The sequence below is a fragment of the Amphiura filiformis genome, chromosome 16 (genome assembly GCF_039555335.1).
Source record: "Amphiura filiformis chromosome 16, Afil_fr2py, whole genome shotgun sequence".
Taxonomy (NCBI): domain Eukaryota; kingdom Metazoa; phylum Echinodermata; class Ophiuroidea; order Amphilepidida; family Amphiuridae; genus Amphiura; species Amphiura filiformis.
In genome coordinates, this window is record NC_092643.1 from 63,467,693 (window position 1) to 63,481,971 (window position 14,279).

General features: G+C 37.2%; 1 protein-coding gene across 1 annotated transcript; it reads left to right on the plus strand.

The window, feature by feature from the left end:
- The first annotated feature begins 207 nt into the window (after positions 1–207).
- Positions 208–12,359, plus strand: LOC140136336 (uncharacterized). Its single transcript, XM_072158063.1, has 4 exons — positions 208–486; positions 2,124–2,147; positions 5,373–5,462; positions 11,293–12,359. Exons 1-4 carry the CDS (start codon positions 334–336, stop codon positions 11,680–11,682), a joined length of 657 nt encoding a protein of 218 aa, XP_072014164.1. The 5' UTR covers positions 208–333; the 3' UTR covers positions 11,683–12,359.
- Positions 12,360–14,279: the final 1,920 nt, after the last annotated feature.

The following is a 14,279-nucleotide window of genomic DNA, read 5'->3' on the forward strand; positions in this document are numbered from 1 at the left end:
ATTGTCCATCACTGCATTTACTATAGAACGATACATAGCAATCTGCCACCCAATGAAAGCCAAACTAATCTGCAGTGTATCAAGAGCTAGTAAAATCATTATTGCCTTGTGGATTTTTGGTATTGGGTACTCTGTTCTGTACATTATCATAATCAAATATACATATGAATTAGGGATGACGGACACTATTACCACCGTTGTTGGTATAAAGATCAACCTAAATTAATTCAGAGTATCTATCTCATCGACGTTGCACTGTACTATGTGATACCAGTAGGGTCTGCTGTCATCTTATACGGTCTCATTGGTAGAGTACTATTTAAGAGTACCAAAATGTCCAGCAATATGCAAAGTGGGTACGAACCTGTGCCTCTAAAGTCACGACAGGAAAATGGTGATTGTGACAGCAAAGCCGCCAGGAAGAAATTGAAGAAAGAGAAGAAAGAAAAGATGGCGAAGGATACTACCGTGTCATCGCGGAAACAGGTAAATGATCTTTAAATTGTCTTTCTTCGTGTTTATGTGCATACATTGGTGTAGCAGCTAGGATATGTGTTATGCATATTGACGAATCGGTAATCTCACAGAAATGTTGATCTTTCATCATTTAATGCTATGTGACCCAAAGGATCGCTGATATTCAAAACAAAATTAGCATTTAATAATCATGTTAATAAAAATCATAATATTAACAGTTTTATATAAAGCATGGTATTTTGTCTCTAATAGATGCAAATATTTGTCTCTAATAGTATGATGTGATTTCTGTTAGTTTTAGTCCTACATTCTCCTAGATAAAATACATTTTTTTTATTGTGAATTGCGTCACCATGGTTACTGGGCAAGACAAAATGTGCATATGACATTTGAAATCGAAACCTCCTATATAAGTGGGCACAATTTTAAAAGCCAGTCCAATATGCAAATTATAGCCCAAGGACAAAAAAACCCTATTTGTTCACTTTGCGTTCAATAATATAAGAAGGGCCCAAGTACATTTTGGAATTTTGTCTTTGTAGGCTCAAATGAAACAGAATACGTGTTTATGATATGTGACCGTACACGACGAATGAGCCGTAAATTCCTCCTCGGGTCAATTTTGTTTTATTTCGTGTTTAGAAAATATTTATCATAAGCTTTAAAATGGTATATCATTTGACTTCAAACGATATCCAGAAGTGGGGTTATGGTTTGTTGAACTTTGCTCCTTCAACAAAATGGTACCTTTTTTCGTTTCTACATTCCTGGTAATAAATATCAAACAGTCATAATTGGCGGTCATTTCAAATCATTACCAAGTCAACGAGGTTCAGGAATCCCATTGTTAATTGCTGGTTATACATACCTAGACACATAAAATGCTTTGTACATGTTGTAACCCACCACTTGAACAGGATTTAGCCAAAGCAAACAAAGACCAGAGCTATTAAGAATTCTATAGAATCTAGGGTAGAAGCTTAGTATCCTCTTCAACAATGGGATTATTGATTGGTATTTGACTATAAAAATGAGATATATGTCGAACCAACATGAGGCACCGATAAATACGACCTTCATGCACATTTTACACTGTAACTCATAATACAATTTAGGACATTTACCGTGTAACGGCTCATTCGTGCTGTACGGTCACATCTAGTACTTTTCTTTAAAAGATTGTCATCTTTGGTTTCGTTTTGAAACGACAAAGACAAATTCCAAAATGGACTTGGCTCCTTCTTTATTCAGATATTCAATTGATTTTAACCAAGAGATGAACTATATTGAAGGGACGGACGTCACAACCCACATTACAATGAGAGTCCATGAAAGGATTCAAAATGTAAAGGTCTTATATTACAAGAACGAAGCATTCAGTTTTCAAAACGTGTTCTAATTCAAAACGGATAGACAAACTATATTATTACAATTGCATAACTTATTCCATCTTGTTTGGTTCAGAGACACGTTGTAGGAGGTATTGGTTTCAAGGTCAAATACATATAATATAGAAGATTTTCCAGCTCAGCGATTAAAGTTTAGTTTTAAACAAAAGCTCAGTACTAACAGTCATTTTGCAGTGTGTGGTTTTAGGTCATGGAAAGTTTGGTAAAAATTGTTATTTTTTACACATTTTTATCTAGGAGATGAAGGAGCAACGTTACAAGGTACGGTAATAAAAAAAAATACGATGTCTATTTTCATAAATCCTATGCACTATTCCAGGGGCGCTTTCGCGTATTATATCACTCATACATACATTCTAGACAGTTCATTGGTTGATTGCCATCATCATTTTTACCATCAGCCTCCCCGTGTGATAGTTTTTATTATATGCCTCAAACATAGATTCCTATCATCTGATTGGTTAAAAGTTAATTAGCTATGCCCCTTTTTAAGAATTACGTCACAACTGAACTTTTGCCCGGGCAATAGTTCAATGTCATTTTACTATTGCCCGGGCAATCGTCATTTAAATCTTCTTCTCGATTGAACAATATCGCTGTTTACAATGCGTCATGACCAGGTGTGACATTGCGACTGTAGCAGAGACTGATTCTGTTTTGCCGACGCAACACCGAGGTCACTGAGCCGGTAAAAACAAAACAAGCAAGCAGAGAAATTGTGGCTAAAAAGGACTGAGTAAGTAGCTAAGTAGGCCTACGCTTCCAAGTTCCAACGTGTTGATGAACCGGGTGAATATTCTTCTTGCTGTATTGTGCAGTGAAGTGAAAACACGAATGGAAGCTTAAACTCGTTATGGCATAGGCTAGACTCCAGTCACGAATACTGCGCACAGCCGTTCCACTGTGCTGTATACAGGGATTGAACATCTTTAAGGAAAGAGTTGATAATAATAAACAAATGCAATTCAAGCCAGTGCTATTATAGTGCTACTGCTACATAATGAGGGCTTAGCCTTGCATGCTTGGTCTACGGTCTGGAGCCCAATCGTAAATCTCATGATCTCTGGAAAAATGGACATGCCCTAGCCTAGCATATTCTTTTTAACCAATCACATGACAAGAATATATTTTATTCGGTATATAAAACAAATATTGACTGCTTTATATTCGGGACATGGTTAAAATTATAGGCCTGCGGTGATCTCAAAACTATGACTTTGCCCTCGACTTCGTCTCGAGGCATAGTCATGGTTTTGAGATCACCTTGGGTTTATAATTTTAACCGTGCCTCGTATAGCAGTCAATATTTTGTATATCATTATAGTGCTGCGCTGCAGTGGGCCTGGGCTAGGCCGTGCGCTGATGCTTAGACTCACCAATCTAGTTATAGGTGGACCTCAAAATGTGGAATGTTGATGAAAAAATGTATTTCCTACTTTAATCAGTATTTTTAAGCAATAGAATTTATGTATGAGTAATATAAAAAACAAATATTTAATATAGCTGTCTTAAATTCGTGTAATGGTCCAATTATAAGTACTCGGTGAAAGATGTGTTGTTACATTCCGGCTCGTGGAATGGAACAATCCATCTTTTACCTCGTGATTATATCTTAACCATCACACTCATAGATAGTTAATATTTGTACATCTTCTCCGCGTACGAATTTCAACACGATGCATACAGCCAGACGTTCAAATCCCGGACATATGAATAGGCCTATCGCCAGGAAGTATAGCCTTACATCCTTCGAGGCCCCCCCCCCGGGTCGAGGCCGCGTATTGTGGCACCTTTTTTACCAGCAATTCTTCCAGTTGCTAACATAACCCAATGACCGTTCGTAGTTGGTAAACGACTGAATATTTAATGGAAGTAGGCCTAGTCCCTGGAATAATGCATTGTGCAAAATATGGTTACAGGTCTTTGCAAGTAGTATGGGTAGCCCTCCGTTTTTCGCCACTCCACTAGTTCGACATTGTAAACCCTAATCCTAGCCCTATTGCCCTAACCCTAGGCCAAGAAAAAAAAAGTTGTTTGCTTGTCCTCGTCCGACCGACCATCTCGGCAGTCCCAACCGTAGAACTTTTTTTATTTTCCCAAAAAAGTCGCGAACGTTTCGTCTGAAAAACTGAAGATATAAGGGAGCGATCGTTATTTATGGCAGGGGGGAATGGGTTAATAGGGGCGAACACGAATTTTTTTGTGGTCTTGAGGGGGGAACCTGAAATTTTTAGTTGAACCAGGAGGGGGATTGTTAAATTTTAAATGGAGAAAATTGGGAAAACAAGGGGAACGCGAAAATTTTGAGCGGACGCGAGGGGGAACGCGAAATTTTTGTCGATATTTTTGCCAAAACGATCGGTCCCTAACAGAAATGTTGTAAAATACCATGTCCTGCATGTGTCCCCTGTCCTGTTGTCCATGGCCGAGGGTTTCGATATTTCCTATTGTTGATATCAGCATAAGTAAAATATTGTTGAACTTAAAAATGCAGTATTTTAAGTCTGCTAGACATGTAGGGTTTACCGTGATTTTGTCTTTGGTGCAAATACTTTGGTCAGTGGGTTTTACATACAAACAAGTACTTCACATTATACTTTTGGTATTTAAAAAAACAGAAAAACCGACCGAACCAATTTCTGAAAGTGATCTTTGGACAAGCAAACAATTTATTTGTTTTGGCCCTATTGAACGTACTCCAGTCTTTGTTGTTGATTTACGTGTCGAACAAGTGGTGAAATGCGGCAGTGTAATTATACACGCTCTTTTGCCGTCAAAAAACAGGAGCAATTATTTACGATCATCACTGATTATGTAGTGAATCTAACCCCAGGCATGCATAATTAATTGTAATAATATTGCAGTGGCACGATCAGCTTAATAATAACAAACACTGTGTTGTTGTTTTACCAGTTAACATCAACATGCTGTGTTATAAATAGATTCGATCTATGCTAATTGAAGATATCAACAAAATCAAAAACAAAAGACATGTACACTCATTGGTCGGATGTTGCCAATTTTACGTAATGTATATCAATGTACACTTTACATTGCTAAACCACAACAGCCTAATCAAAATTCAGATTTGGGGCATTTTCACAAGAAGCAAACCTGTAATAACGCTAGGCTGCATCAAATTGATTGGTACCCGTTGCTTATGATATTTATTGAATAGACTGCCTCTTCCAAATGCAACATTTGATCTTCATGAAATGAATAGAGTTTATATTATAGTGTCATGACCTGTAATATCATTAATCTATAAATGATGTGCATGTTATGAACTTATGACATATATTGATGGGCCAATTTTCTTTATATTCCGATTATGCCAGTATTCAGCCAGTATAATTGAATAGTTTTAGTATACTTCATTCAGATACTGCAAGTTCTGCAACTAATACAAAAGATATAATCATATTGCCTTCTAGTCTTTACCACATCACTAAATGATCTCGAATACTTTGCCTACCTCATATACAGTATATCAGCATCATAAAGAGAGGGTCCCAGATGGAACGTGGTTCTCGAAACGAGTCACCTGAAAAGCGAGCATCCGTAACACGAATGAGAGTAGGCGAATGCTATATAGTTTCATACCATGAATCATACATACATTGGGTCTTTTCAAGTTTTCGGTTATCCAGCCTCGTCAAGGTACCATGTCTAGTTTGGTCCTATGGTACTGTATGCTCCGAGAGGTACCGATGGCTCTTTCTATCGTACCCTGAGCATTTGCATAGCGCTATCGGTTTAACTAAAAACGATAGCGCTACGCAAATATTCATGTTCGATACAATTTATAATATATCAAGGATACGATAGAGCTATCGGTTATCTATCGGACCACCGATAACGCTATCGGACCACACTAGACGTGACGCATAAGTACATTGTTCTGCTTGAACACCGCAATTCTCGCTATTCACAATAAGGGCGCCGCCAGCGGTTTGCGATGTAATCGTGATGTATCATGGGAAAAGGTCGACATCCAAGTCCGCACAATACGAATATTACCATGCTATTACATAGGAACACGTGACAATATTTTTAGTTTGTCAAAATAAAGGTGTTACACGCGAATCGATACTCAATAATACTTAATAATGTGATTTGAAATGTGCACAATTAATTTTTCTCTATCGATTTGCGTGTAATACCGTTATATTGACAAACTAAAAATATTGTCACGTGTTCCTATGTAATAGCATGGTAATATTCGTATTGCGCGGACTTGGATGTCGACCTTTTCCCATGATACATCACGATTATATCAAAATCAAGATTACATCAAAAAACCTGCTGGCGGCGCCCTTATTGTGAATAGCGAGAATTGTATTTCGTCTTGATTTTATTTTCTGGGTGGATTGCACCACAATTAGCCAATTACCAAATAAAAGAATTTTGCAGTCTACTCTGAAGTATATACAAAGTACCGACGCGGACGCACACATTGTGCCGACTTTGAAGGCACGCATACCTGCAGTAGAGACACAGTACTGCGCACTGTTTACGCGTTGTATACGCGCGAGTTGTCACTTTGTACTTCAGAGTGGATAAACTGTAGGCGTTATGGTTTCTCAGCGGCACACATTGGGGCTCCTCACATTCCCCAACCTATCAATCGAACATATGAATCAAATCTACAAACGCGAAAACTTGAAAAGGCCCACTCATTTCAAACTATTTACCATATATCTACCATGACTAATGAGTGCTCTCGAAACAAATAAATAATGTTCTCATCTTGTACGGTTTATGAAAGTTTCATACTAGAGGAAGTATCAAGCCCGTCTCGTAATTTCTTGCGAGAAATGGCGCAAATTTAGCACATCCCATGATTGGTCACGCAATAGAATAAACTTTTGTATCAATTTCCGGAAAATTGTGTTACATATGTGAAATGGAATAATTATATCGGTTTATGTCATTTTTCATGGGTCATTGGTGACAAAAGTGGGTTAAATGGACAGAAAGTTACCAGAAAATAGACATGTGGTATCATAATGCACTACATGTACTTACATTTTGTTTGGCGAGTTAAAGTGAGCTACAGACTCCATAAACAAATCGGTCAATGGTGTGCTGAACTCATTCAGATTTGACATCTGGGCCATACACGTCTTGGTGTGGCTGTATGGCAAACCAGTGAATTGGTCGTTTTGGTGACAGGAAAAGATGAGAGCGTTATTATTTGTGGGGCACTCAGTATAATACATTAACTTACAAACTGCAAATTTCAAGAACTGTGCTAAAAGTCTCACTTGATTTGATTACGTTAATAGCTATATTTGGCATCGTGTAAAACGGTAATAGGCACAAGCAAGTCTGGAATTGGTTGAGTGGTTCTTGGATCATGTGTTTGGACTATGAAGCCTGTAATTACGAGTCAAAGTAGTATTGTCTGGGAATTTTTTCCTTACAAGCTGTTCAATTTCCACTAAGCTCAAAATTCTGTTTGGATAAGTATGATTGTCCTCTTCTTGTGTGATTGGAAATTGTTTAAAACCTTGAATTATTGAGAATCTGTCTGAGTCTTTTAACATGCCCAGAAGCAGTCTAAGACAGAGACTTCAGATTTATTTGAAATCACCAAAACCTCATGTTGAATAAATCAAATTATGAACACATTTTGGCGATCGTTTTATACACGCAGACAGTTTGTTTCTTTAAGTTTGCAGTTAATCAAATGACATACATTTCTCACATTTCATATCACCACTGTTCACGAATCTTATTTTACTTAAAAACCTATAAGCATCTCGTCATTAGCTCGCTATCGACATCATCTTACCTAAGAAAGTATATACTACTCCCATCAATCCACAATCCATTGACATCACTCAATCAGGATATACAATCATGGGACTGTTTTTATCATAAATTATTCAAGATGTTTCTGAGATGTTCACTTTTCAAAAACTGCATTGCTTGTTTGAGACATTACTTGTAAGTAAAGGGTGATTATTAACATAATCACCCTTTATGGTTTTTTGCAAACTGACGAACATAGATTAATATAAACAGTCCTATTCTTTGGTACTGACTATAGGGACGATGTTATCGAGTTGTTTTCTATCTATTGGAAAGCCACTTTTACCATATTCGCTAACCGTCCACCACTTAAGGAATATCACAGGTTGTGATTATGCGCTCATTGCGCGGTCATTAAGTTTGATGGTAAAACCTCGAACTAACAACACACATGAATGGAAATTGAACCAGAAATACTTTAGTACTAGTATTTCATTGTTTACAATTACGTAATCCTTACTCTTTTCATGTCTGTTGACAAAGCTCTACCCAATATATAGGAACCGTGCAAGGGGTGAATAGGGACGGTTTATAATGATGTGATATTCGTCAGTTTGCGGAACCCACGAAGGGCTAACTTCATTAGCTGCAAAGCGCACAAAAGTGCACAAACCTTTGTTTGACCTTAGCAGTTAACCCTTTTGTGCACCAGGCAGCTAATGCAGTTAACCTTTCTGTGCTATATAATAATCACTCTAACCAGCTTGTTCTCATCATTTGCTGAATAACTATATACTATAATCCTGCATAAATCAGGGACACACGATTTCCGTCAACAAAAACTGCAGATTGCGGGAAAATTGTTGTTTTTGTGAATGTACAGTATTGTTCGGATTGCTTTTTTCGCAGATCGCGCGAAAATATGAAAAATTCACAAAAGATGTTTGCATAGAATATGGTTTCCAGACATTGCTTTGCTGTTAGTTTACCCTGTACTGGTGATTAAAATACGATTTTTTAACCGTGGGATTTGCAGACAAAAGTACAATGTTCAAATGAGCGGGAAAATAATGATGCCAATTTCAATGTTTTACGAGGAAATTCTCGGCGCGAAATCATGTGTCCCTGATCATTATTAACACATTGTACTAACCTTTATGCCAAATGTTTCGTGATTTATTGATTGAAAATGCCATACATGCCTAATTTGCCCACGTCATGTGCACGTGTTTATGACTTTGCACGTGTGACAAATACTGAATAACATATAACTAATACTTGTTTGACCAATCAGACCACATAGTTGGCATCACTTGTATACTACAATACTAGACAAAATAGGTTGGAATAATAAATAGAATATGCACCTTGTAATGACCAAATTTGCGTTATTTTTAGAAAGATGAAATGGCGCTTTCTTTAGTGTCAAGTCTAAACATTACCCCTGCCCCACCAATCACTGTTGGGTTCTACTGAGCGCACAGGAACAAAATGTCAGGATTCAACATTGAACGGGGGCTCATTTTCAATTCCGTACTAATTTTATTCCAACCCTTTTGTAATAACTTGTAAAGGCACACGAACGACAATATAATCATTGGTAGTGTTGTCAGAGGTTTGAATTATTTTTATTTTCCACCCGACTTACCCGGGTGAAAAATCCATTAAAATATGAATTAATAAAATTTCCGAGGCTAACGTTAAATAGGGCGCCTCCGCCTAATGAATTTTTGCAATAACCTGTATTTTTGTACATGCTACCTTATCAATTGAGGCACTCATTAACGCCACATTGAGCAATCGCTCTGCAAGATGTAGCGTGTTCATAATACTTTTGTTGTTTGGTTCAAATAGTTGACCTGTCACATCGAAATGAGCGTAAAGTCGCAAGTTGGTAGTTTCGAACCTGGCTACTGTGTTGGTGATCTTTGTTTCCTTCGTGAATGGCCCATTGTGCCCCCATTCACAAAGGACATACAGACATACTTCAGACTCTGACTTAAACAGGTGCACGGCAAGCATTTGAAGCCAACAACTCAGTCGGCCTGGATGTCTCGCAACTTTATACTCAGTTCATTGTGGCGGGTCACATATTTCAAACAATTATTGATTGAAGAAAAGGCTTGATATCGTACGTGAAATATATTCTCGGTAACAATATTCAAAAACATTTTTTCAAAACCTTTTTGAAGAATGCCGGTCACAATTCGCCGTAGAAGTTGTGATGTAACAGGATTAATTACCATAGTGAAAACAACTTTTTAATGTATTGCCCTGCATTATACAAATTCAAAGTATAGACCTCTGGCAAAGGCAACCGTTACTTAAAGTTTCACGGAATACCCTCACTTACGATCATTGGGTAAACCGATCATCAGACGGATAATTTGTCATGATTTCAAATGTACAGAAATGTTTATACAAGTATATACATTCTGTGGTGTCGAAAACATGACAAACCAAGCTCAACCAGAACAGTCTCTACTCCAAAAGTAGTCGAGAGTGCTCAACCACTAAAAATAGTGGGGGCGTATTATACCAAGTTTACTTTACAAGTGACTAACTTTGGAATTTAGAGTGCATTATAAGTAGGCTGTACTCATCACCAGTCATGTCTTTTTATAATATGTGCAATTATATTGAATATAATACCGCTCTTTTCAAAGGCACTAATCGTACAGGTGCGAGTGAAATGTATATGGTCGGACTCTGCATAATGTGAAATTTCTATAGAATTACGATCCAGTTCTATATGCCTATTCTTTGATAATCAATAGTGCAATGCAGAATTACGTCTAGTGCAGGGCAATGCATTTAAAATTGTTTTCACATATCGCTATGGTAATTAATCCTGTTACATCACTACTTCTTCGGAGAATAGGTGCGCGATGTTTAGGTTAGGTAAAGCCTTTTGAATTTCCCTCCATTCTTCAAAAAGGTTTATATTGAGGTATTGTCCAGATGCAACATTCCAGCCAAACAAATATACTATACCTTCAAAGGTGAGCGAAGAGATTAGGGAAGAGATTAGGGCCTCTGTATGTTGCACAGTACTGCCAGTATATTTTAAATGCATTTATTTTTCTGGCTACACGTGGCTATTTACAATCACCACTTTCTTTGCATATCATAATCTCTATTATCACTTTCTACTGCTGTAAACAATAAAGAAGCAATATCTTCAGAATTGGGACAAAAGTTGAGTTCTTTACACGGAATAATTTGTTCTCATGGTGCATTTTGATATCACGCTTTTGCATTTCAGTCCGTTCAATTATTCTTATCCGTTTCACTGAAAAAAGAAATGGTACGATTTCGTAAAATGACAACATGTTTATTGACTTCCTGCAAGCACGCAATAACGAACAGCGCTAAGCCTCTTCCTTTTCCGTTTCGCTCCAGGGCAGGAAAGCGTCTAGGAGTAGCGAATTACTCAATTGTCATTTTTGAAACATTACCTTTATTCGGATAACTTTCCATACATTTCGCAACTCAAATTGTATGGAGTTAAGTGAGATATACAGTTAGGTATGTTAAATATGCAGAAAGAGTGTCCCCATTTGCCTCCTATAATTTAGGTGCAAAGATATACCGTTTTTGCTGCGTGGTATATTTGCTTTAATGATTCTTTTTGCTTTCTCCTCTCCAGGTTGTGAAAATGTTGGTGGTAGTGGTAGCTCTCTTCGGTATCCTATGGGCTCCTTATCGCATACTTGTTGTCTACAACTTTTCAAACACGAACAAGCAGTACTTTAATATGTGGTTTCTCTTCTTCTGTCGGATCTGTATATACATCAACAGCGCTGTAAACCCTATTTTATATAATTTCATGTCTGTTAAATTTCGGAATGCATTTGCATCTTTGTACAGATGTGGTCAACAAAACCAAAGGGAGCTATATCAGGTTATTCACAAACTGAAAATACCATGTTGTAAAATAATTTTGGGTATCCGAAGTTCCGAACATGATTGGTGCTTAACGATGTTTTGCTGTATTGAGGTGCACGTACATGACCACAATTTGGTGTTTGGGCGCTGAAAATCGGTACTTAAGACCGATTTCCATTCATCAGTGTGGCCGAACTTAGCTATCAGCTTAAAAACAAAGATGACCAATTTTGATCTGAAACAAACCAAAATGAAGATGCAAATCAGAAATTATGGCAATTGCTATCCAGGGGGACAACATGCCTAGGCTGCACAGCAACAGACGCCAAATCATTAAACCGGGTGTAGCGTGTCATCGTGGATTGCGGCAAACATTCAAATAATATGAAAAGCAAATCTCGAATAGAGTGGATATAATATGTACAAGTATGACTGCTTTATCATGTTTATAGAGATTTCTAACAATTGGCCCCTTCCAGCCGTTGATGGCGTTTTGGCTCGGTTTACTCCAATCAGGCCGGAATTTGCGAAGCAGACAACTGAAAGCGAGGACGATTGTGACGCCATCAACGGCTGAAAGGAGCAAATTATAAGAACACTATAACTTGCTTTCTAAAATTCGTAAGTGATGTGGCGATTGATGGAATACGGTAGCTAGAAGTAATCATGTAGTAAATATATAACGCTGACTTAAAAGTAGCATTAGCCTTGTAAATATCTTTATTATTTATTGCATAAAAGAAAAAGCCTTGCTTGAAATTCTCAGTTGATTTTACCCTCATTATATGAAGACTTGGTTATAACGTTCTTCCAGTTTTTATCCATCTAAAACACATCTAAATATTATCAACCGATATGATATTATTGATGACACCATCATTTCAGCTCTTTCTAAAAATAGCTAAGCCCATTAAGAAAAGTCAAAATAAGATTTAAAATAACACACTTTACCATTAACGTTTATGACCATGTTTTGCTGCTCATATTTAGAAAAGTTATTTACAGTCTAATAAACTTCATGATGCACGGTCAATAGACTTTCTACTTGCGAATTAATTTTCCGCTTAAAAAGCAAATTGATATTTCTGGCGGATACTCTAAAATTAATGAAATTGTAATAACCATTTTTAGCAGTCTTCAGAAAACGTCAATATACTAGTATCTGTTCTGCGCGATTTTTTCTAATAATTTTTTCTTGATTGAAATTATATCGATTTCCACAGAATATGGTATTATTCGGACGTAAATGAGAGAAATTAGACGGGAACCTTGGCCAGTTTTATTGATATTGGATATCGCAGTAATGAGTCTATCAGCACAGCGATGTTTAATTCAGACCAGTCTAAATAGAAAAATCTAAATGAAATTTACTATCAAGCCAAATGTTCCAAATCACATTCTCTAGCGGCAATCATTACAAAGGTCCCAGGTTCGAATCATATATGGTTAGTAGAACATTTTTAACTGGCTATCATCCATGTTGTGTGGTGGGAAGTATAAATGTATTATACTTTGACATAATGTTTAGGAAATCAATCAGTTATCGTAGTTTTCAAATGTAGTGAGATGATCACGAGCAGGATGTAATGATACAATGACACTAGCGTAAGTACACTGGTCTAAAAATGAAGAGGTCCTCGGTTCAAATCCAGATTAAGGATGATTTCTTCGCAACCTATATGGAAGACATAAATCTCTCACACGGAGGGTGTATATTTCAAATGGAGTCACCCATTTAGGTATCGGCATTTGAAATTCATCCTCCTTGTGTGGAATGTTAGGGTCATGTCTTCAATAGAGGTTTTGAACTGGAATAGCCCATTGATCCGGATTATTCAGCATCAAATTCATCGTGCAGCGACACTTTTTGCAGGTCGCTCGTGCTACTGCTTACCACAATGAGCAAATAACAGTTTCCATATCTGTGATTAGCTCACAGACAATCAAATAATACCTAGTGGACAAATATTAATCAACTTGTTACCTAGAAGTTATTGCTTTCGTCTACGACATTAACCATTGGCCAATTGCACGCAAACCTTGTATTTTGTATTGGGAAACGGGTCTTCGAATTGCTATTGAAATCTGCAATGAGAAAGACGACCGATATAGCAAAGCAACATCATTGTTTGATTCTGAGCAGCCAATGATATCAGTATAATAAAGTCGGGTAATAAAGGCAGCAATAAATGTATTCAAAAAACGTTAGGGGATTTCCCTCAACAAATGCCGTCTAAAATACGAGTGTATGCCTTAGAATTGTGTAAAAAATTACTTCTGTGCTACCAATGATATCAATAAAAGCAGCATTAGAAGTATTCATATAACAGCAGGGGATTTCCCTTGATTAATTCCATCTAAAATACTAGTGTTTGCCTTTGCCTAGGTTGCATTTAAAATCTTTTAATTATGACATTCTCGTAACTTTTGCCCTACTTTAAGTCAATACCAACTTTGCACATAGTATTTACTTTATGAAGTTCGTTGCTTACATTCAGCCGCAAGGAAGAATTTGAAACATGTAAGAACAGGGAATAGAACAAGTCGCGTCTAGTCCAGTTAGGTTACACAGTACAATCCTGTAAGACGACGTCCTAACATTGCACTTATATGGAATTAGAGTAGAGCCAAATTGATCTACCCTGCCAACCTAAGGGTTTCACTAAGTTGTTACAATCGTTGATAGGAAAGTTACCTTTAGGGACGTTTTACTGATGTTACACAAATCCGACTGTGAAGCAATTTAGG